This window comes from Syngnathus scovelli, chromosome 14 (genome assembly GCF_024217435.2).
Source record: "Syngnathus scovelli strain Florida chromosome 14, RoL_Ssco_1.2, whole genome shotgun sequence".
Taxonomy (NCBI): domain Eukaryota; kingdom Metazoa; phylum Chordata; class Actinopteri; order Syngnathiformes; family Syngnathidae; genus Syngnathus; species Syngnathus scovelli.
In genome coordinates, this window is record NC_090860.1 from 8,455,066 (window position 1) to 8,479,797 (window position 24,732).

A 24,732-nucleotide genomic window follows, 5' to 3' on the forward strand; every position below is an offset into this window, starting at 1 on the left:
TATATTTCAATTTTATTATTGATTTGACACTTCAACCTATGTGTGGTTTTATAATGCATGTGGTTTTATAATACAAGTAGGAATAGTAGTTGTTCTTTTCTGAGTTTGGTCATGTGACTATTACAAGCTCAGCCGCGATTAGCTGTTCTCTGAGTGCTGAGCAACTGTGATGTAATTTTCATTTGACAGCAAGTGGCAAAATGGCCACCCTATGTTTAAATGAATTTAAACGGGTGCATTAATTCATATTCCACAACCACAATATTAATCAGAAATCCGTGTTTAAACTCCTAGGACCTGCATAGAACATATTGTAAAGAAAACTTTTGAGTTGAATTCCCTTCATTATTTTTCCATTTATTTATTTATTTATTTATTTATTTATTTATTTATTTATTTATAGACTGGATGGATGAAATGAAGGCTCACTTTGAGGGGTTCAAGCCTTGAGTCTCCAAAATAGGTCCCTTTTTGAACAGTTCAGAAGAAAATCATACAAAACATTTGTCTTCATCTAAGCTCTTTTCCTCTCTTCAATGTAGGTGGTACAGTGACGACGAACCTCCAGATGTGCCCACACACGTCTACCATCCATCTGCCAATGAAAGTACACAAACAGAGCTTCAACAAACACCCGGCGACCTTTAACCGTGCCACCTGCATACACAATCAGACACCAACAAATACAAATACAAAGGCATCGCTGCGGAATGATAACGTCCCGATAATGTCTGCCATGTTTGACTGCACAGCTTTGACAGATTGATGGCTATGTTGTGGGATACAGACAAAGAACAATTTTGCAGTTGGTCACAAGAGATAGAGGATAGGATATGGTCACTGTAGTTGTGTTTATATAGTACCTTGAGTTTGATGGCTTTAGCTGACCTGCAAAGCTTATGTTTAGAATATATACACGTTATCAATAGAATTTTCATTACGGTATATTCTGTGTTTTTGTTCTTCTCAGCATAAGTGCAATGTAAATTCATATTAGAAGGACACTACAGTAATCCCTCGTTTATCGTGGATAATTGGTTCCAAAAACCACCCGCGATAAGTGAAATCCGCGAAGTACGCTCACCAACAAGAAGTACTGGGCAGGCTAACGAGTTAGCGGAAAGATGTTAATTCACGATCGTGCTAATACGCGAAAACGGACTTCTAAATGTAAACAAACATTTGGAGCAATACTACATTGTCCTAAAGGTTAGACACGTTTCCTCAATTTAGAAGTTTTATTTTGACTTTTAAATTGTTTTTTAATTTGGAAAAAAAAAAAATCCGCGATGTAGTGAAGCCGCGATAAACGAAACGCGAAGTAGCGAGGGATCACTGTATTTTGTGTAGAGGTATTTTTTGTGGCAGGTTATCAAAACATGTGTTGCATATTATTGACAGTAGGCCTAAAAAATATTTTTTATGTTTTGTCTTGGAGCTTAAATATTATATGTCTCAGTGAACCTATTTACTTTTGCTTGAGTAAATGAGTAGAATCCATCCACACTTCTGCTCATTTCTCACTTCTGAGTTCATTGAAAGTTCTTCAGTATAGCATCATTGCGCAACAAACACGCGGTCCATGGGCTGCGGTCCTCCCTTCCCTTTGGCTCCATGTGACTGGTCGGTACCGGTGTCAGTCAGGGGGAGGGGTGCACCGCTAATTTCCAAATGCCTGCTGTGTCAATTTGAGTCTCAGTTTGCGTCCGCGTGTTGTGGCTGTCAGCAGGCAGCAGCAGCAGTAGCAGGTCCGATCCGATCCGAGTTTTAGGATTGCTGCACGTGTTTCATCACTCCAGGGACGTGAGTTTACATTGCAGTAGTAGAATTTTTTAATTTGGATCGTGGTGCCTCTAGGGAAGACGGCGGACTTCCCAGTAACTTTTCGACACGAGATTATTTTGGGTCCCCTACCCCAAGATGTACCCCAAGAAGTTCGCTTTGCTTTTGATCGTGTTCTATCTAGTTCGGGTGCTTGATGCAAACGAGTGCACGCCGTGCAATCTCCGGACGTGCCCCGCTAAAGCGACACAAGGCTGTGATGGTGGTCGGACCATGGCCAAGGATCCTTGCGGGTGCTGCGATCACTGCGCCCGCCTGGAGTGGGAGCCGTGCGGGGGGGCGGACTGGAGTCTCGGCTACTGTTCCCTCGGGCTGACATGCGCCTCTGTCAACTCTACTGGACCTGCAGCCATCCCTGAAATTGGGGTGTGTAAAAGTGAGTGGAACCTGCAGGTTGTCATATATCATTTTTATTTGTCTTGGGATTTTTTTGTCAGTATTTTTTAATAGATTTGCCCGCATGACTGAAAGAAGTAGAATCATGACCATGAATAGCCGCTTAACATTTTGCAACATTGATATTTGAGTGACAGCGTGGGGTGCAGTACCTGTAGCCTTTATTTTTGCCCTTGTCAAAAGTTAAAATGATTAGTCCTCTTTATTTTACCCAGAAATTGACCTCTGTGTAACCCCTTAGAAAAGTGCATCACTTGTGAGGGATAATTTCCCTGTGTTGAAAATGAACTTATGCTGTACCTCTATTTTATGACAGTTGTGCCACAAGCATGGGCTATACAATATTTAAATCAGCCAGTCCAGTCCTGGCAGTAGTGACTACGAGTGTGTGCCCTCTGTCTGCTTGGAGCAGCTCCACAACTAAGTGCTCTTCACTGCCAGCAGACTTTCCAGGTTTTCATGCTCTTTTCTTTGAGGCTTGAGGCACTCTGGTCCAGAGCATGACAATATGTTTGGCAAAATGAATTACACGCACTTGAGTCCTGGCAAGTCTAGCTGTTAAAAAACTCACAAGGTTGTCACTTGAGATGGGTTCACACTAGAAGGACTGTGCATGGGAGCGTTTTGAAAGTTGGAACATTTCTTCCATGACCAAGCTGCATTACTTTTAGGATGTGCTCATTCCCGGTGGTATTTGTGTAACTTTGCGCACTTCAAAGCAATGTGCGAGGGTGTCGGGTTCCACATCCACAGCAAATGAAGTAGCAGTGGCTTTCCACTGAGGAACAAGCAACCAGACCCTCCACCTGCACTCTGTCCTGCCCCGTGGGTGAAGATTGAAGAGGACTGACAGCTCTCAGTGCATGTCTGCCTCCCTTGACCCAGTCCTTCAATCGTCCCTCTGTAAGGGTGGTCGAAGTCAAGGTTCCAGAAGAATTAGCAAAGGTCACAACCCCCAAGCCATCCCGGGAGACACAGCTCTTGATTGTGCCTTATGCGGGAGGGCACCTCGTCTTCAAACGAGTAGCTCTGGTACGACCTAATGGCTCCTCTGATTGAGTTGTGTGACTCTGGTCCTGTGGCTCCAGGCTTCTTGGAGCATGCTCCTGACCCTCAAGTCTCGTAGCTAGAGGGTCTAGGTGGGGGTAAATCAACACCTCCCGGTATGTTTTCAGGGGCCACAGTAGGCAGGCTGCTCAAGACTGATCCCAGATTTCCCTCCTCAAGCTCCAAAGGTCTTAAAGTGATTAGACCAGCAATCAGCAGTAGGGGGTAAATGTTTCCACTTTCTGATCCCTTTGCTTTTCTGGGCAATGTTCTGGTGTTCTGGGTGGTCACAATGTGCTAGTGTGGAATAGCAAGAATGCTCCAGCGCAGGTGTGCTGCTTGAGCAGGATTCCCTTGTTAATCTGCTGGTTTACATCATCATGACATGTTCAAATACAAGATCTGCTGTTAAAGAGGATGCTGCCGTTGAAGTATGTTAAAAATGACCGGCTAAGTGTTTCCTTCCATGTTTTCTAAAGTGGAATGATTGCATTAGCCTGAGAAAAATGTTGGTCGTAAAAGAAAATAACACTTTGGATAAATTGTCTACACTGAGTGTAGACAAAATATGCAAAATATGCAGAAAAAATGCAGCCCCTTCCGTTTGCGTGCCGTGTCTTGAGTATACAACGACATGCTTCAAAGGAGAGTCATCAAGACCTCTTGACTTATCTGTAATCTGCCTGACAGGCAGGTGAAAATCAACCAGTCTTCATTGCTACCGATAAACGATTTGTTTGGAAGTTCTCGAGCCTCCAGCCTCATTTCCTTCCTTCGACTTTGTATAGGTTCTACCAGAATTGCTACTTTACATGCCTTCTCTCTTCCTCTGGTATTATCTAATGTTTCAAAGACTTCCTTTTTAGCTCCCTATCAGCCAAAGGGCCTCTAGAGGTCAGCTTTCTCATCCCGATTGTGGATGCCAAGACAAGCAGACTGAGTGGCTGAGAGAAGGATCCCCCTGGGATGAAGCCACGGGCTTTGGCCAGAGTCATGCCAAGCCAGATCCCAGATAACCAGGTCAGACTAGACCGTGGTCAGGCAGGCTTTGCATAAACAATGTTCGCTCGGTCTTTCATTGACTGTTTTGGACTCCCTTTGCCCTTCTCTAAGTACCTCGCTAGCGACTAGAAAACTTTTGGTTGGAATTTTTTTTTCGAGGATCATTTCAAGGTGAAAGGAAATCAGAGGGTTTTGGTTTATTGAAAAGACTTCTTTTTCTGGCTGCCTGCGAGAGCTATTAACAGCATAGAATGACTCGAGTTAAATAAAGGTAACATCGCCTCCTCGTTCAGTCGTGCGCAGTTCAAAGCTCGTTAGCATCTGTCATCACTTGGGAATCATCAGCCTAACCATCCGGAACTTGGGGAAAGAGCTAATTTAATATGCTTGTCTTCATTGTCACAGTGAATCATTTGAGACATTTTTCATTCTAATGATCAGAAACCCAAGTGGATGTCTTTTCGTCTAATTGGGATAACTCCAATCGGAGGAAAAAAAAAAGAATTCTTAGTATTTGAGCTGAGGAATACAGAAAGGTATGCATCATTCCAACTTTTCATTGCCAGAGAGTTAAAATAAGCTCAAATTGAGCTTCATCGTGGTTTTAATGAGCCATGGGAGCCACATGCTTGGGAAAGTGTCACACTTTGTCTCATCCTGTTTACTCTGCTGCCATTCTTGCTGATCTTTGACAACTATGAAAAAAGGACAATTTGCTGTATGCGGTAGTGTTTAGTCATGCATTCACAGGAAAGGAACAATATGGCTAATGTCTATGTAAGGGCCCTTTCTAATCCTGTAGTTTTGTCTCCGTCATTCCTTCGATCAAGAATGGTTCAAGTGTAGCTTGGCTTGAATGTAGCATCTCTGTGAAAGAGGCGTGACTGGCAAAAGAACGATATCTGCTGTAATGTCTCTAGTGCAAGTGGCCTTGGTACGGAGGAGGCGTTTCTAGGAAGGAGAAAGGATTCACTGGCTGGGAGCGCCCCATGCTGTGGAACAAAAGCATGAGAAATGAGTTCAATGCTTGGAGTAGCATGGCACAACAAGGGAAGGAAGAGGAAGGGCAACCCGCAATTACACTTCAGTAACTGTTACAAAAGAGGCCTTGCCGAATTGTGTCTAGTAAGCTCTTAGAATAAAAATTCTGAATACTCATCAGCTCAAGTGACATGCTCGTGTTTCGTATTCTTAAATCTGCAGTGCTTCCAGACCATCCAGAGGCTGGCCTGGAAGATGAGCGATGCCCGCTGATGACGGGTTGCGACAGAGAAGAAGGTCAATGTGTGTGTGATGCCAGACACACCTGCCTGGTATCTTTCACCTACCCAGACCAGGAGACCTGCATGAAGGCCCATTCAGGTAAGCCAGCTCCTTCCATTTCACAGCTAAGTAGGTTTCTCAACAGATCCGTAATGGTCCTAATCCTCAACAGATGTCGTTCAGATGTGACTAACTAGATATCGTAGTGATGACACACACGTTAAGACTTCTGTTTCTTTGTGACTCATCGATGACTCCTCTGTGGGTCTATCCAGAGGGTCGGAACCAAGAGCCCCGGGACAGACACAGGCAGAAATATGTGGGACCGTCCAACCCGGCCTGCGTGTTCTCTGGATGTAACCTGACCACTGGTGGCTGTGTGTGCGAGTCTCAAAGCTGCAGCCACCACTTTGCCTACGTCAACCGCAGCCAATGCCAGGAAGCCGCAGGTAACTTTCAGCTTGAACTGCCAATGAGCAACCACCGGTAGTCCTGTACTGTTATTCTGCATTAACAGAATGATATTTTAATAACAAAGAAGAGGTTGCTGTATTTGTTTTTGTCCAACCTCGTTGAGCTGAGAAGTTTCTGCAATAATTTTCTGATGGCAATGAATGGCCTTTAGTCAAACAGTAGAAACCAAACAAACCTTTCTTTTGTGACTCATAGTTGAGAGTAGTTGTTTGTTCATCCAGGAAGTTGCGTTCATCAAAAGCACCATCATTAAAGCCTTCAGTGACAATGCGAGAACTTTCATCCCAAAGCTGATGACAGTTTCAACTCACACCAGTGAAAAGAGTAAACAGCATTTTTCAGCGCACTTTTATGGCCTCTCATTAAGAAGCAAATGTGCTTCCTTCCAGCTACATATCGTATTCAGTTTGTGTTCATTTGAACTTGTGTGTCTGTGCACATGTCTGTGTGTGATAATTATCTAGTCTCACTGAAGCCCCGGCCAGACATTTTCCTTTGTCTCCCATCAAGAGGTACTTCCTCTTGCAGCTACAGCAGAATGTTGCAAGTCTGCTTGCTCCCTCTTGTGAGCGCCCATAGATAAATTCATAATTGATTTTTGAGCTTATATTCAGATTTTTTTTTTCTCTCTCAAAATTATTTCCTTGATTGATTACTTGAGATAACCAGCCTAATGATTTCAGAAACATGACATTCAGTTCGACGGTCCCAAAGATTGTGTCATGATATTGCAACCACATTGCTAGCCGCTCTCGGTGACGTCTTGTTCTTTATTTTTGACCACAATCTTGTTTTCCACCGGTTTACAAGTCGCTGATGTAATGTGGCTGCAAACATTTGATCCGAGGCAATGTGGTGAGCAGACACTCCCTAATGTCCGGTACTGAGAAGGACGTGATAAGTGCAAGGAGAGGAGGCGGTGCAGACTTTGGAAGATAGGAAATCAAGTGAAGCCAAATATTTTGATGAGGTTTTTCTTTCAGGCTTGTCGCTTTGAACGGTAGTGTTGGGTCATTTTACACTCGCCGAGAGTTGATGTGTAATTCCCGATAACGTTTCTGACTGCTACTTGGAAGGAATTTCCCTCCCTTTTTTTTGCTGATATGAATAAGCACAAACAATGTCATACAATTGGCGGCACATAATACTCGAGCCTTATCAGTCGCTCGCAGATAGCGGTACGTGTAAATATACACTACCACAATCCCGTGTGGATTTTCCAGTTTATTCAATTTTAATATTTTGCCCTTTTTATATTTCATACTATGTGCAACTTCACTATCAAATAATAATAAAGAATAAATAGCTCTAGATAGTAGATATTAATATTTGTATATAATATATATATATTTTAGTTGTTTAGATGAACTACATCGTGCTGAGAGATGTCCCTAATATTTTGCCGCTATCCCATAGCTCGATCTGGTACCGCCGTGGAAACTGTAACTACAATAAACATGTCTCCAGCCATGTTCAATATAGCTCGTCCTCGTCATGTTCACAGGGCGCAGACTGACAAGCAGTTCACACCTATTTGGAGTCTTCAAATAACCTAACCTACATGTTTTTAGAATGTGGGAGGAAGCCAGATGGAGAAAATCCATGCAAGCACAGGGGTGATCACAAAGGCTTGAGCTGAGATTCAAACTCAGAATCTCTTGACTCGACTTGGTTTGGCATGGTACAGTTGGGCTGTGAAATTAATTGAAATTGAATTACAATTATGATTATTACTCTACACGAGATTGGCACAACTGTAAAAAAAAAAAAACTATTAATATCCAACGCACTGACTATACAAGAAAACGATACTTGAATTGATTTATTTGCAATTTTTTTAAATTTCAAAATAAATTTTATCAATTTTGTTTGGTCCAAAAAAACTCATTATTAGTGATTCAAAGAAAGTTTTTTTTAACATTTAAAAATGTTCTTGTTTTTCCCCCCAAATAAATGATTATTTGAATAATTGTACTATTACAAAAATAATAATGATTAATATTTTTTTCATAATTGAGCAGCCCACTGTTGTAGTGGTGCTTCTTCAGAAAATTCTCAAATTCCTCTTCAGATTATAATCTCTAATTAATGTGCAGTCGGTCCTGTTGGCAGGTACTACGCAGACTATCATATCCACGAGCTTCTGCCCATGGTGTCAATTTCCCAACAAAGTACCCTGCACCGCGGGCCTCACACTTGCTCGTACACACCGAAAACAATGCCGACCCTCCCAGCTGGATCTTCTTGTTGGGCATGAAGCCAGGCCCCCACAGTTTTTACACTAGAGACGGCCTGATGTGTCCCTATTGTGAAGCAACCTTAGGATAGACCAAAAATCCACGGAGGGCAGCTGGACTGAGACAGCTTTGTTCTCTGCTGACTCGGTTCCAAAGTCAGTTGGTGAACAGAACTTGCATTGTGCGCTTTTTCCATGAGTAAACGGAGGCTGTCAACACAAGTCTCCTCTGCCTGGCTGAAGCGCTCTGGTTTGGGGAAAGACTGCTCGCCTTGTGCCCTAGCTTGAAGGGAAGAAAAAAAACATTTAGAAAGTAGATGTTTTTCTTTCTTCAATGAGATGCCAGAAATACGCATTGTTGACAAAGAAGCTCATTCTGTGCAATTTTCTTATCCGAACTCCTCCAAGACCAACTTCAGATGGCTTTGTGCATGGCCGTGAGTGGGGGGGCAGGTTTATTCTTCTTCGTCTTTGCCCCTACGGTGTTGAACAAAGACACAAAATGTGATTTCGGCCGAGACCCTTAATCAAGCATACCAAATCAGGCCTTTTGTGTCTGAGCAAACTGGACTAAGGCCGCCATTAAATAGAAAATTTGCTTCTAATTAGACCCATCCATGCTTAGTAAAAAAGCACAAACAACACATTTGCTGTTGACTTTTCCCATCCTCCATTGTATTTGAAATTGTGCCAGACAGAAAATTATATCAATTAGACGTGCAAGGGGCGGACGGTTTTGCAAATGGATTCTATTTATTCTGTTCATTTGAATGACAATAGTGTGTCTGACAGCTGCTTTTCCCCAGTGCACTCTAACCCCAGCCATTATCAGCGTGAAAGAGTAATCAACATTCTCGAGAAGACATCCAAAGTGTTTTTCAGTGCAGAAGCAGATCATTCCAAAGCATTTTCTATGACTTTTCCGCCACATGAGGTTTTCATATGCAAAACCAGTCTTGAAACAAGACGGAGTTAAAACTCATTCTAGGTAATCCAATCACAAGATGTTTATTTAACTCCACTGTAGGAATAAGGCCAAAAATCTTGAATACAGGGCTTTCCCTTGAATTTCTGACTCCTTTCAATGAGAGCTTTGTGGAAGTCCTCACTATTTATTCCCTTGCTGCCTGAATGAATGGTACAGTAAATATACGTACATCACGCTCCTGCTCTATTTATCAAAGGCAAAAAGAAAAAAGTGTTTTCCCAATTTTCTGTTTCATCTTTCAGTACTTTCCAGGTCCTTAAATGTAAAGCATGGGATAGACTGTGTGAAGTATGGTCATCAAAGTCCTGGATTGGAAATTTTCTCTCTCTCCCATTTGGTTTCCCTATTTCAGTGGCAACGTTCTAAGGGCCTCTCTGGTAGCGCTTCAAATATCAGGGATGAGACATATCCTCAGATGGAATCAGTCACGTTCTACCATGTAGCCAGCACGTTCCAATCTGGGAAACTCATCAAGGATTGGACACGCAACCCAAACCCCACAAACGATCACACAACATCAGCATCTGGGTTTTAACCTCCGTCACAAACCGCACATTGTATGAGCAAGCAAATACTTTCAAGTACAGCCAAAACTTAAATTAGATTGTAACAACATTGTCTATTGACACATTGCAGTCAGTAAAGATTTAAATGAGCACTTACTGGATTTTGCTCATCTGACATCTCTGCTTTCAAAAGTACTCTATGTTCAGGAAATTGCTTCATAAATTGATTGACAATTAGAGGACAGAATATGAAGTCCATGCTCTGCAAGTGCTCTATACATCACCGTAGCACTGAAACACAGAATAGATGAGATGTCCTGTCAGATGAGGTAATCCAATCTTGGTAAAGTAGATTCAGTTCTCAAACAATGTTGGTACAAAGAGGCCTTCCACTTTTCTTTTCCTGAACAGCCTCCAAAATATATCCTTTGCCCACATTTGAAGTAACCCATCTTTCCCTTTACAAGGGTATCACATCTATTATGGTAGCTCTGGTGAATGTATAGACGGACACATGCCAAGTGAAGCTGAGTAGGGAGAAGAAAAGAGGAGCTGTTTGGATTTTGATCCAAGCTACCCATGCCGGGTGGGATTCGAAACCCCTTTAGCGAGGTATGTGAGGGCCTTGTCACGTCTAGAGTAGCGCCCTGACAGGACGCCGTAAAGCTGTCACAGACTCAAGTGGGGATCTAATGACTGTGTGGGTTTGTGTTGGTGAACGTTGGTTTTTCGCCAAAATGGGAGTAGCGTCTTTGTAGAGTTGCTCGACTGAGGTGTTAAATAGCCAACACGTTTAAACTGATGCATGTAAGCTTGCGTTCATTCTTTGGCTTATAACGTCCTGTGTACAAAGATGAATCTGTTTTTTTCTTATTAGAAGGGCCAAGTATCCTTGGCCAAATGGCAACGCTATTTAAATGCTAGCTCAAGTCACCTATCTAATTACAAGATCTTGAATTGTTGCCAATCACACACTTATTTTGCAAGTGACAAATATTTAAAGTGTATGTACCGTATTTTCCGCACTATAAAGCGCACCGGATTATAAGGCGCACCTTCAATGAATGGCCCATTTTAAAACTTTGTTCATATATAAGATATATACATTTGGCCTGCGGGACGGACTTTGGACACGCCTGCTGTAGTGGCTCAATATTGGTCCATATATAAGGCGCACCTGATTATAAGAATCACTGTTGAGAAAATTTGAGGTTTTTAGGTGCGCCTTATAGTGTGGAAAATACGGTATGCTTTGCGCATGTTTACATGTCTTCATGTGTGTCTATTTCAGAGGAGCAAAGGTGTTCCAGCATTACCTGTCCTGCTCTCCAGGTGTCATCATGCCCAAAAGGCTCAGTCCTAACCAAGAGTTACACCCCCCCTGCTGCTTGCTGCCCCTCTATCCCACCCCAGTGCACCTGTGACTTCGGGGTCTGCCGCCAGCCCAACTGTCCAAGTGGACAACGTGCTGTGCCACTCAGCAAGGCCAGTGGTCAGCCTGGAGACTGCTGTGATGTCTTTGAGTGCCAAAAAGGTGAGATCACCCAACTGCACGTTACACAAACAGTTCTGACTGCTCTCCCACTGGGGGGTTGTGGAGGGGTGATATTCATCTTTATCTTCGAGGCAATCATTCCCTCATGCTCCTGCAGACCAAAATCACACAAAGTTGCAGATTATAGTAGCTCGAGATTTACCCCTAAAAAGAATCTATTAGATGAAGCTGGTGTAGTGAGCCAATGTGTTTTTAGAATTATTCAAAACTATGATCTGGGAACATGTGGAGAACAAATAAAAATCATGCAACATTACTCTAATGATGTCATGCTGTAAACAGAAAGTGCTGTAATCAGTCTTTTAGCCACCTAAACAGATCTGACAAAGATGAATGACTCAAGCAATTCCCTCTGTAGACCATTAACATTTTTCATGTAATGCTCATCCAGGAAATACAATGAGTGTCTTGAGTAACTTCCTCAGAGACCTTGCTGCTGTTTGTGCAGCTTTTTTGTAGCGGGCCAGCATCACAACAGCGCTGCAAACTAGAATTCTAAGTCCAAATCCTGCTTCATGTTTCAGGCCCCCCGAGAGAGGCTGGGAGGGGACCTGTACGAGTGTTCTGTTTACTCTGCACTCTCAACAAATATTCACTGTTTTACCAACAGAATAAATTCCCATTCTGGCTCTTCTACATGTATAAATGGACGCCATGTCCTGGAATTAATGGACTTAACAAACCCAGTGACCAAAAAAAGTGCTTAGGCTATGAATTTGTTCAACAGAAGTGCAGTGTCAAAGGGTTTCTGTCTGGTCACACGTCCAGAGGGAAAAGGTTCAACAGTTCATTGATGGGAATGCTTTTTATGTGCTTCATTCTGCCAGTCGGGAGGGTAATCGAGTCCGGCAGGCTGGCGGGGGCTGAATGGCAGCCGCGGGGGCCGTGGGATCAGTGTTTTGATAACAAGTGTCTGTTGCTCTTTGGGTGTAAGGCTTGATGCCTTTTGTGTAGCCCTTACTGTCTGTTTGCCATGCATGCCTGAGCTTGGTGACGCAAAGTTCAATAGACGGGGACGTTGACGAGGACAGGCACAAAGACTCGCTGTCACCGCTCATCCCTGTCGGGGTCTATATAAATAATAGCCCTAATTTTTCTTCCATTGTTGCCTTATTACAGCTTCAGGAATCTTGTTGCAGATTGTTCAAAGTGAAATGTTTTACTGTAAATCAGGGGTGTCAAACTCATTTTTTTCGCGGGCCGCATTGTAGTCATAGCTTCTTTCGGAGGGCCATTATGACTTGTCAACCCAAATAAATGTATGAGCACCTCATATTATATACAGTAAAAGCTGCAAAACAAACTGACAAATAACTCCTTTTCAAATCAGACGAGTAAAAACTGGTCAAATATTTTTAAAAAAGATATTAAAAGTGAAGACAATTTGCGATTCTAGTAACGACACACGAATTTGATGCACAATTTGTCTTCGCCGGCCACATAAAATGATGCGACGGGCTGTATCTGGCCCCCGGGCCTTGAGTTTGACACCTGTGCTGTAAATAATGGCCAAAAAAAAGTACTGACAAGAAATCTCAGAGGACTGAGCCGATGTCAGAGACTAGAATTAAACACCACATGCGCTCATTGTCACATTGTATCCACTATTGGAATGACTCACATGTTTCCATTGCCCACTTGGCTGTGAGTTTGTCCCACTTGGCCTTGGGGTTTGTCCGGCACTGCGGGTTGCAGTGACAACGTGTTCCACCTGTTTTCAAACTTGTGCCATTATTGGCTCGAAAGGACTGATTAGATGGAAAAGAGCAAAGCAGGCAGGCTACAAAAGTTACTAATGGTTCTGTTTGTTTGGATTGACAATGAGCTTGGCACGTCTTTTGTACTCAACTTTGGGTGTAGGTGTTCGGAACAACACTTGTTTTCCGAAACTTGACGTCGGGTGTTGAGCAAGAAGGGTGAGCTCAGCGTAGTAATTGCTCTCAAGGAGCTCAGCTTGACTCGGATATAAATTTACAAAACTTTGAAATGTCATTACTCTACTTTATCTTGGGGATTCTTATAGTATGACTGCCAATGTTAAAGCTCATTTAGCTTGTGGGGGTATGAACTGACAGCTCTGTAAATCGTTGGACTCTTTTATCGCTTGCATCATTTGTATCTGATGGTCGTTGCTGTTTTCAATTCCGATCATACAAAAATTACCCAACTTTTCATCACCACCTACTTAGTTTGGAATTCTTAACAGACTTATTTGAGGTATGAGACTTGTCCAAAACGTGGTGTAACAAAGACGATTTTTAGTATAGAGGGTTTGATTGACTCCTCCTGCCACACTTTCTGCCAAAACCTCACAACCACTTTTGTTTTCTTTTGCGCTGTACAGCAAGCTCCTGACAGAAAGTTCTCCCCATCGCCTTGGCTTCATTGTGTAACACATAGCAAACCAACCCTTATGGTTAACCTCAGCCATCGACCTAAGTTGGTTTTCAATGACTGCCAACAGAGGACAATCATTTTTTTGTGTCGGGTGATGAAAATGGCTTTTCACCAAGACAAACTCCAGCACTGCCCGATTGTCGACTTAGAGCTTTTTAAGGTTAATTGTGTTTTCATTTCCCCCCCCCCCCCCCCCCCCCCCCCCCTCTCTTTAGTCTCCCCTAAGTGTGTCCACAATGGAAAGGAGTACTCCAACGGCGAAGTGTACCGCATGGACCCTTGCTGGCTGTGCCAATGCCGGGGAGGAATCTCTTTCTGCTCCAAGGCAGAGTGCGCTGAGCTCGACTGTGAGAACTTTTACATTCCTGAGGGCGAGTGTTGCCCTGTCTGCATAGGTATGTTTTTTTTTTTTTTCTTATAGGAAATACACAAAACATAAAATAATAAGCATAGTGACAGGGTCAAACTCATCAAATTTCACTTGCAGTCTACTGGAATTACTTAACTAAATTTTTTTTTGATTGATTTTTCTGTCAGATGTTCTACGACCATGAAAATAATCCACAGTGGAAACTGTTACATCACTTGACCTTTCCACTGGAAATGCTAAATACCTTGCTGTGCATATGGTCCACTGGCTCATATGCAATAAAATGAAATGACACAATCTCAAGCAGGAACTGCAAATGATATTCTCTCATAGCATTATATATTTGATGATTTGAAAAGTCACTTTTTTACTCTTCATTATGCTCCAAACAGTGTGCTGTGTAAAAATGGAAAATGAGAGAGCGGATATCAAAGTTTAACATCCCTCACCTCTAACAAATTTAATTTGAATGTCATCCTCACTTCTACTATTAAGTTTCTTAAATGTTTGTGAAAAAAGAAAATGGAGGGCCATGGAAATGCAATGTTACCTTTTTCTCCTGCCAACAAGTTGTGTAACAACATCAAAGTCTTTTAATTTATGAAATCAAATAAATGGTCCAAGCATAAACTGTCGGACAATCCATCTTCTCCGGTTTACAGCGGAAATATCTAAAACTGTAACACAACTTCCTTTTTGGATTATATATCTAAAGTTCTTTTTGCTTTGTAGTCAAATTATAACCGACCTTCGCCGAGCATTTATGACTGGCTACCCCCGCCGAGTTGAAACCATGTCAGGGACGCGTGATGAAACAGCCACATTCCAAGCTCTCATTCAAGTTAAATCCATTCATAAGTCAGGAACCCTAAGTCATCCAAATCCAACAGAGTCTTCTTCATAGCTTTTGGTGTCTGGCCAGTTTCCTCTTCTTATTAGCTCCCCCTTGGAGGATCATATTCCTGGCTTCTGCTTACAGTAGGGGCACACAACATACATTAGAGCCAGGCATTGGTTTTAGTCTCGCTCCAAGGTCGCCAAAGCAAACGACCGCATCAATCTGAATGAGTTTTTTATTTTCGCACCCCTCCGCTTTACTTTCTTACCCAGATGTGGAGTTACTGTCAGTGGACAGCACAAAGGCCAGTTGCTGGGTGAACAACAAATTGCGACCACACGAGGAGCAGTGGAAGGAGGACGACTGCACCTTCTGCCAGTGCGTGGATGGCGAACCTCACTGCACGGCCATGGCCTGCAAACAAAGCTGCCAAAATCCCGTCAAGATCCCCGGAGAATGTTGCCCCTTCTGTGAAGGTATACAGAGCAGTACGTGATGGAAATAGAAATGATTCAAGGTTTTACAAAGCGAGCGTGTGTTGGAGGCAACGTCGGCATGGGATCATTAAAGCGGAGGCCGCAGAGCATTCTTTAAGCTGCGGGGTTCTTTGTGTCCCTTTTATTACTCTTGCCCGCCAAAATGAGACCCACCTGTGTGTGAGGAACATCATAGTTGCAAAACAGGAGGGCTGCGTAATTGAATTGGAGCCCCCTTTTTATGTGTGTGTGTGTGTGTGTGTGTGTGTGTGTGTGTGAGCATAATTAGTTACAGCTCATTACGTCGTTCCTCCCATTTGAGTGAGGCAGGAAATGTTTGACAGGACTTCACAACACTGGATGTGTGCTTTTGTCTCTTCTGTGAAATTGCCCTATAGTTATCTGCAATTATTCTTTGTCTTGAAAATAAGACTCGTCTGAATAGGTAGTCATTTAAAATTGGTACTACAAAAGCACTTCAGGCTGCAGTAACACAACTAATGGAAGTCTGACAATATAATTGTTTCATTTGATGTCGACTCCCATCCATCTCAATTTTCTTTCTCCAGAACCTTCGTATGAAACGGTCAGCCCCATGCTGTGCCCTCCTCTGGAAAACTGTAGCCTTTCTACTGACGACTGTCCTTATGGCTTCTATCAAGACATCAATGGATGTCTGCTTTGCCAGTGTCTCAATAGTAAGTTCACTTTAATCGCTTATGTTGGAGGAAATTGGTGGAAGTATCATGGAATATGTCCAACGTTTATGTAATAACAGATTAAGGGAGTGACATGAAGATTAAGTGGCATTTTAGGGCCGAAAATTGTTAACACGTGAAAACGTTTTTTTCACACATTCAAACACTTTCAATTCTTTCAGATGACTCCTGCCCTGACCTGGGAAAATATTGTTCCCTGCAATGCCCAACGGGATACGAGAGGGATGACTTTGGTTGTGAAGTGTGCGAGTGCAGCATCCCCGTGCCCAGGTGTCGACCTTTGACCTGTACGAAGACCTGCCCCTATGGATTTGTGTGAGTACACATAGTAAAGCACACATCCAGCCCAACTCATTTGTCATATTTGTTTTTTATTTGGGACATCAGACAAAGTTGTACAGTATAGTAAAAAGCATTGTTACAAATTTCACTGACGAAAGTAAAAAGTCTTTGACTGTATTCTGGTGAAATATAGCCTTTTATTGCAACGCTTTTTCGTGAACAAAGAACTTCATTCAAGCAGGGAAACTTGAGGTTTGTGCAGTCTTTTAAGGGGCTAAGGTCTCGCAAGTGCATCAATATTTAGCTACCCCCCCCTCCCTCCAACCCACCCGCAAACCACAGCTTGTGTGTAAACTGCTGAAGTTAAAAGAGGAATTCTTATCTTAGGAAAGAATGTCAGTGAAGCAGTCTATTTCTGCATTGCTTTGAGTTACAATTTAAAGTATTGACTGCGGTGGTCACGGCAGGTTTCTAAATTTGTGTGCTGTGAGATCGAGTTGACTTCTTCGCTTCTTCTGAGTCACTTCTCAGAGTTCTTCCAACTTAGAGTGCCAGCGGCCTAAGGAGCAATAATGATGCAACAGGTTAAATTGGAAGCATCTGAATTGGATTAAGAATGCGTCTTGGGTTTGTATGATGTGCAAACCGCAAAATTCGCTCATGTTGGTCTTTTTATTTGGTCTCCTTCAAAGGCAGCCAATACGACGATGAAGAAAAGCAGGTCCAGATGTCGATTATAGCAAACCTCGGCATTTAGTATTTCACTGTGTGCCACAACATTCGTGCGTTGATGTTTTATGGTTGTGTGTGTGTTTGTGTGTCAACCCACAGTCGCAACAAGCACGGCTGTGAGATGTGTCGCTGCGTCAAGTGTCCCCCCTTTACCTGCGACAAGCACTGCAGCGACGGCTACAAGCAGAACAAGAAGGGCTGCTCCATCTGCATGTGTAAAGGTACCTCACTATTAAAAGTTAAAAATAAAATACAAAATTGAATATTTGCCGAGACATGCAGCAATGCAAGATTACTGTAAATACATTTAGAATTATTTGGCGATAAAATGCATGCACAAATTATAATCAGCAAAATAAATAATATTTGTTGACGTCATTATGTCAAACATTTTTTTAATTTGAGTAATTGCAGAACTTTGTGGCCTTTTATAGCTGTTATTAAGCAATAAAATGGCAAAATGCTCTGTAGGAGACTTTGATAATTACATATATTAAGTCAAGCGTTTTACTGCCCAATTGTATAAATTTCACATGCTGCCAATGCTCAGTCATGTCTTTGTTTATATTAGCACTTCAAGTGCAATCAAAGCAACTACTGTAAATTCCTGTGGCTGGTATAAGAGTGTTGCATTCAGCAAAATGAGTTTGGAAACCAGCCCAGCTTTCGTGACGCAAATAGTCAGGCCACTCTAAACACAGGTTCTCATTAAAGTTCAGAGATAATAAATATAGTCAAATTGTTAGCGCTTTTTCTTCACGCTCACAATTCAACCAGTGTAAGTCAGTTTCAAGCTAAATGGGTGGAAGCATGAGGAAAATCTATGTGTGAGTTTGTTTTACAAAGCTGCACTTTTGATTTCCTCTGACCTCTGGCTGCTCTTCTGCGGGGACTTAAATGTTTGCCTTTTTGGGGTTTTGGTTGGTATTTGGCTTTATCCAGTAGCTGGGTGCAAGTCTAATTAGATTCCTCCAACCTCTAAGTTCAAATTCAGATGACTGATTTATACTCCATTTTACGGTAAGCGTTGATGGGTTTTTTTAAGCCGTGTTATAAATATTTCAACCTCAAGATATGCTACAGTCCATGCAAATGACTGCTGTCTTTTTAGAAAACGAAGGAAAGATGCACAGTTTTACTTTAAATATAAACAAACTGATGCTAACCTAAAGAGCTGGGAAAGTTTTTGCGTGGTTTGTCAAAAATGTTCAAAGTTAGTAAATTATGTATTGATTTTTTTTTTTTTTTCCTTAAAAATGAAAGGGAGGGCACATGGGAATTGCTTTTTATACTTCAGTTTGGCTCTCTTTCTAATCCAAGAAGATTCCAACTATCCATAAAAGCTACTTTGGGTTAAATCCATCTGGTGGCTTTGGAAAGTCAGGACTCTGAGGCAACAGGATATTTGTTTTGTTTTGATAACAATCAACAAAAACATATCAGGATCTTAGTATTTCAGAAATATTAGATTGTGACATCATTTTTAATTCTAATGCTTAATACTTTAAAAATGTTATGGTATTTGTAAATAAACAGTCTACACCATACAATTTTTTTAGTTGGTTTGTATTTCACTTGTCTTTTAACTGTTTGAATATTTTTTATTTTTTTTTTCCAGAGAATACTCACCCCCCCAGCACCACCGCCTCCATCCCAGTTCCCAGCTTTTGCCTTACCTCTAATGGCAAGCGATACGAAGAAGGCGAAAGCTGGCACGACGGCTGCCGCGACTGCTACTGTCATTCCGGAAGGGAGATGTGTGTGCTCATATCCTGTCCCGTTCCCAGCTGCTCTCATCCAGTCGTGAAGTCTGACCACTGTTGTCCAACATGTGAAGGTATGCCACTAAGTCGTGCTAACGCTTTGCAAATATCACAATTTCTTTCCTCTCTTAAAACTTTAGATGAGTCGGGTAGTGGTCTGCCGGAGGGGATGGACATGGTGGTGTGCAGAGCTCCTGGGGGGGAGTTCTACGTGGAAGGGGAGACCTGGGACTTGGACGAGTGCACACGTTGTACCTGCAGGCAGGGACGCGTGCTGTGCGACACGGAAGTTTGTCCCCCGGCTCTGTGCCAGACACCAACCAAGAACCCGGACACCTGTTGTCACGTGTGCTTAGGTACGTTGCTCAAAGACTTGAGTAAAGCCTTGACAAGAGCAGACTGCAAGAGGCTTGCTTAGCCTTTCATATAAATGTGGGAACGGTCACCAGGAATGCGGGAATAATACATATCCCGCAGACAGGGCCTTATGATGGATGTGTACGGTGGACAGTCTTGAGCCAATACTTCGGGTCAGGAGAGGATTTTGGCCCCTGAGAGAGTTGGATGAGATATCAGACTGAATTAACATCTGCCTGCTGGAATCCCTTGCTTAGACTGGACATTTGGGAAGCATCTTGAATTGACATTTTCCTCGTCTTGGCTTTTCATGCTTGTTCGGTTAATTAATCGTTGCCCCCTTACTTTATTAGTCCTTCATTTTTTGTTTAAAAACATTTAAGGTTAACTGGTGAGTTTTGCTGATTGACACCAAGTTAAAGTTTAATTCTCCGCCGAGACATTTTGGACAATGTTTGCCTTAGTAGCGCAAAATTAAGATTTTCTGAGCCAAAGAATGGTCCAAGAAGACATGTTTAGATGAGACTCATATGACTCAAAGACCTCAACTACTCTAGATCAGTGACTCTAATGTAAATGTTAGCAGTACAATCTGGACAAATGATCAAGTGAAACCTTATTTAACTGATTCCACGCCTCCACAGATGAGACACAGAGTCCGTTGCTGCCGGTGAACACCAGCCAGCAGGAGTACTGCATCACCAATGAAGGAGACGTGCTGCTAGCAGGAGACTCCTGGAAGACCAACGCTTGCACCAGCTGCATCTGCAACAACGGCACCATTCAGTGTTTCTCCCAGCGCTGTCCACCTGCCAACTGCAGGGTGCCCGTCTTACGCAAGGGCCAGTGTTGCCCGTACTGTCTCGGTGAGTTTTACATTACACCCAAAAAAAGACAATTTTTGATTAATTCTGGGCCTACAGTCCACCACTAAAATTAGCCGATACAAAACTTCCACACATAAAGATCATAATGGAGAACAAGGCAGAGCTTGTTGATGGAAGGGGGGGATCCTAATTCATAACGGTACCTGCCAAAAAGAGGGAAAGCCTGTTTGAAAATGCGTGTGTGTATATGTGTTAGTTCGTTAAGGCCAGCCATTCTGGCGCTGCACGGGCAAACACCGTCGTTCGCAACGGCATTCCAGGCGATACACACACGACGCACACAGTCGAATCGAGCAAAAACATTCCTCGAGCATCCGCACATTCACACGTGTTTCCTGTCCCCGGATGAATCGGACCGCAACGTTCGCTCTGTGGCAGCGCAGGAAGCTCCGCGTCAGCTTTTCCTACAGGGGAAAACCTCGGCATAGGATCCCATTGTTCAGCCTGATATGCCGTTTGAGCACCCTTTGTTTTTATTATTTGGCTTTCACATAAGGGCTTTTATGAAGCCACGGTGAGAAACATTCCTAGCTATTCATGGAAACACAGGGAGGGGAGTTGAAACAATAACACTGTTGTACGTCTGCTGGCTTTTGCATTGCAAAAGTCGTTTTGAAAATAAAAGCTTTATTTCTGTCTGGGAAGAAATGACGACATCTGCGCCAGTGTTGTTGTCCACCGTCGCTACCAAAACAAGGATCACCACGAGTGTGCGGCGGGCTGATGGGAGCGCTGATGTCACAGAAGCACCAGTTGTTGCAGACACAGGTAAGGGGACATTGTTAAATTTGAAAAAAATAAAATCAAAATAGCACACTGTCTGACATTGATGTGCTTGTTTTTGAAAACATCTAACAGATGAGCCAATTTTGGGTGAAAATTACCCCAACCAAACAGAGATGGCCCTCATCTACCAATCAGCCGCTTGGATCCTGGCAGGTCTCCTCCTGGCCATCATCATCTTCCTCATTGTTGCTTTGCTTATCAACAAAAAAAAAAAGTGGGTGCAGATGTCCTGCTACAGTGCTCCAAAGAAGGTGAGACTATTTGTAAATCCATACTGCAATGACAAAATGCTCATTTTGAACTTCACCCTCTCCCCCTTCAGACCGTCATCCTGAAGCATGTGAATAAAAACCAGGTGGTGTACATGGAGCCCTCCAAGGAAAACAAATTTCAGAACGTGAAGAACGACTGTGGGATCCATTTCTCACCCGAGATGAGTTCTCCCTGTACAGACAAGATGAGCATCCCCAGAGCCAAGCTGGCAAACAACTGGACGGCGCGCTAACATCAAACATCAGCAGATCAGAGCTGTTTGTCACCTTATGCTCTCTCGTACTGCTGTATGGAGATTTATGCATACACACACACACACACACACACACACTGTGGACACAGTCTGCTACACGCTAAACTCTATGTGACTGGTAAACAAAAGGACACCCCACGATGGATAAAGCAACAATTTAATGTGACCTTTCTTGTGTGTTTGGACCTTCTCCAGCATCACTGATGTAATGTTCTGGGAGGACACACATTCACTTGGCTTTACTACACAATCACCGAGGATTCTCACTCAGACTTTATCACACACTTTTTTTTTTTTACTCCTTTCGGACTAGAAGAGGAGGAAAAAAAAGTTCCTGGATGAGGGGTTAAGCTTCGAAGTTTACAGAAGTGCTTCGTGGATGTTGTCAGTACATTTAGCAGGGAGGCCAAAAAAACTGGTAATCCACTTGGATCCACCAAATTGTAACAGTCCAGCAGGCTTTATAGACACCCTGCGTTAGAATGTGTGCTTTCTGTTTAGTTTGTGTATATTGAAACTGTACTGTATTCCTATTCATGTTGTCCTAGGCTGACTCTTATTTTTGTTGATATCTGATTAGGGTGAACATTTATGCTGGTCAAAACATTCCCACCACCTCATGTATAAATCTTATAAAATCATCCACAAGGATTCCTGCTGGAATATTTTGAGGAAAAGAGAAACTAATAGATTTTCCATGCAAGTTAAACAGAACCATCCTGCAAAACCTGGTTTTCAAATTTCAGACTATCTGGAAGCTGAATCAGAGTGATGTGCATCTCGGAAGAATGTTAGGTGCAGAAGATGAGACAAAAATGGTGCAGTGTCAGGGCTCCAGAATGCCCCAAAATGCTCTGGAAATTTGAGAGAGTGCAACTCAATTTTTCATTAATCTCAATAGATCTAATCGTTTTTATAATTACTTTTGTTGATGGCAAATTTCTTCTCCACACTTCATCTAATTTATTAGTTGTGTAATAAAAATGAGTTATTGTGTGTCCCTTAATTTTCTAATTGCACCACAAAAAATAAAAATTCAAGTTAAGGGCCACAATGCTCCCAGTAATAAAATTATTCTGGAGCCTTGAGAATGATTTCTTCCTCAGTAAACATTTAAGGAATGTTTCATACCGCTTCAAAACTGCACATTGTTGCGTGTGAATGTTGCCAATGATTATTTTTAAAACATTGATGCACCAGCCTTAAAGGTTTGATGATAAACACAACTGCTTCACTTGCCCTTTAAAAAACACCAAAAAAAAACAGTAATAATCACTCCTGATCTGATTGTACATACTGCATAATAGATTGCCACGCGTTTAAAAAAAAAAAAAAGTAGCGCTCTCCGGCTTTTTTTTTTTTTTTTTTTCCATGCCACTGCAGGATTCTTGGAGGGATAAACATGCTAATCAGGGATTTGGTGGGCGCATTAAAGCACTCCAGTAAACACACATTGTTCAAGCTGGAGGCAACGTACTACACCAATCGGATCAGAGGAGAATTCCATTTTTCAATCACCACTCAGACCAATGCCAATTTATTTCTCCATAACAAATATGATTGTGATGCCAAAATTGGTAGATTGGTGTGTTTTAGTGACTCAGATTTGTTGGACTCATGATAACGTGCTTTAAAATGAAGTGTGAAAGATGCCCTGTTCTTTGTTCTACTTTGTGTAAAAAGCTAGTCGAAATTAGTTGAGCAGAAGAGTATCCTATTTATTTTTTCACATAGCTTTATTTATTAATACTATAGTTTGTTTTTTCTTTTTGGATGACCTTTTGTAGCCAAAGCTGCTGTACATTTTAGAGCATTTACACCAATCAGCTATATTCAGTATTGCCTTTATTTATTTCTTTGTTCCAAACCCTGTAAATAAGTGAAACTGTAACATTTACTCATTTTGAGAAATAAATGTGTGAAAAAAAGTGGTCAAGAATCTTTTTGAATTCAGACTTCCAAGATCTGCTTGATTTTGGAATTCACCTGGAAGCACAACCTAAGTCAAGCCAAATAAATGTATGAGCACCTCATATTATATACAGTAAAAGCTACAAAACAAGCTCACAAATAACTTGTTTTCAAGTCAGACGAGTTGTTTGAAACCCTAACCCTAGCTTCCAGGGGTGTCGAACTCCAGTCCTCGGGGGCCGCGTTCCAATACGTTTTCCAATTTACCCTCGTTAAACACACCTGAGTGAAAAGTTGAGGGCATTTTCACGGTCTGCAGAAGCCTAACTTTTCACACAGGTGCACTTAATGAGGGATCGGGGGCCGCGTTCCAATATGTTTTCCAAGTTACCTCGTTAAACACACCTGCGTGAAAAGTTTTAGCCACTTTCACGTTCAAAAGTAGCTAAAACTTTTCACGCAGGTGCACTTAACGAGGGAATCACACGGACACTCTAATAGGTACACCGCCATTTTCAAGTGTACCTAATAACAGGCCACTTTATTAGGGATATATCATGGTCAAAGGTCACAGGTGTCAAGCACTAGTCCTCTCGGTCGCGTTCCAACATGTTTTCCAAGTGACCGTCGTTAAGCGCACCTGCGTGAAAAGTTTTAGCCACTTTCACGTTCAAAAGTAGCTAAAACTTTTCACGCAGGTGCACTTAACGAGGGAACCACACGGACACTCCATTAGGTACACCGCCATTTTCAAGTGTACCTAATAACAGGCCACTTTATTAGGGAAATATCATGGTCAAAGGTCACAGGTGTCAAGCACTAGTCCTCTCGGCCGCGTTCCAACATGTTTTCCGAGTGACCCTCGTTAAGTGCACCTGCGTGAAAAGTTTTAGCCACTTTCACGTTCAAAAGTAGCTAAAACTTTTCACGCAGGTGCACTTAACGAGGGAACCACACGGACACTCCATTAGGTACACCGCCATTTTCAAGTGTACCTAATAACAGGCCACTTTATTAGGGATATATCATGGTCAAAGGTCACAGGTGTCAAGCACTAGTCCTCTCGGCCGCGTTCCATCATGTTTTCCAAGTGACCCTCGTTAAGCGCACCTGCGTGAAAAGTTTTAGCCACTTTCACGTTCAAAAGTAGCTAAAACTTTTCACGCAGGTGCACTTAACGAGGGAATCACACGGACACTCTAATAGGTACACCGCCATTTTCAAGTGTACCTAATAACAGGCCACTTTATTAGGGAAATATCATGATCAAAGGTCACAGGTGTCAAGCTCTCGTTCTCGGGGCCGCGTTCCAATATGTTTTCCAAGTTACCACATAAAATGATGTGGCGGGCCGTATCTGGCCCCCTGGCCTTAAGTTT

General features: G+C 42.4%; 1 protein-coding gene across 1 annotated transcript; it reads left to right on the forward strand.

The window, feature by feature from the left end:
- Nucleotides 1-1,687: 1,687 nt before the first annotated feature.
- Nucleotides 1,688-22,497, forward strand: crim1 (cysteine rich transmembrane BMP regulator 1 (chordin-like)). Its single transcript, XM_049740205.2, has 15 exons — nt 1,688-2,218; nt 5,491-5,649; nt 5,826-5,999; nt 11,046-11,288; nt 13,922-14,101; nt 15,187-15,390; nt 15,960-16,088; nt 16,271-16,424; nt 17,223-17,344; nt 18,742-18,960; nt 19,027-19,242; nt 19,888-20,109; nt 20,776-20,898; nt 20,989-21,167; nt 21,239-22,497. Exons 1-15 carry the CDS (start codon nt 1,921-1,923, stop codon nt 21,419-21,421), a joined length of 2,805 nt encoding a protein of 934 aa, XP_049596162.1. The 5' UTR covers nt 1,688-1,920; the 3' UTR covers nt 21,422-22,497.
- Nucleotides 22,498-24,732: the final 2,235 nt, after the last annotated feature.

Excerpts from the sequence above, each read along its gene's own strand:
- crim1 (XM_049740205.2), top strand. The coding sequence starts at position 1,921 with ATGTACCCCAAGAAGTTCGCTTTGCTTTTGATCGTGTTCTATCTAGTT. Across the intron at positions 2,219-5,490 it reads TGAAATTGGGGTGTGTAAAA|TGCTTCCAGACCATCCAGAG; the intron begins GTGAGTGGAACC and ends TTAAATCTGCAG. Across the intron at positions 16,089-16,270 it reads GCTTTGCCAGTGTCTCAATA|ATGACTCCTGCCCTGACCTG; the intron begins GTAAGTTCACTT and ends CAATTCTTTCAG.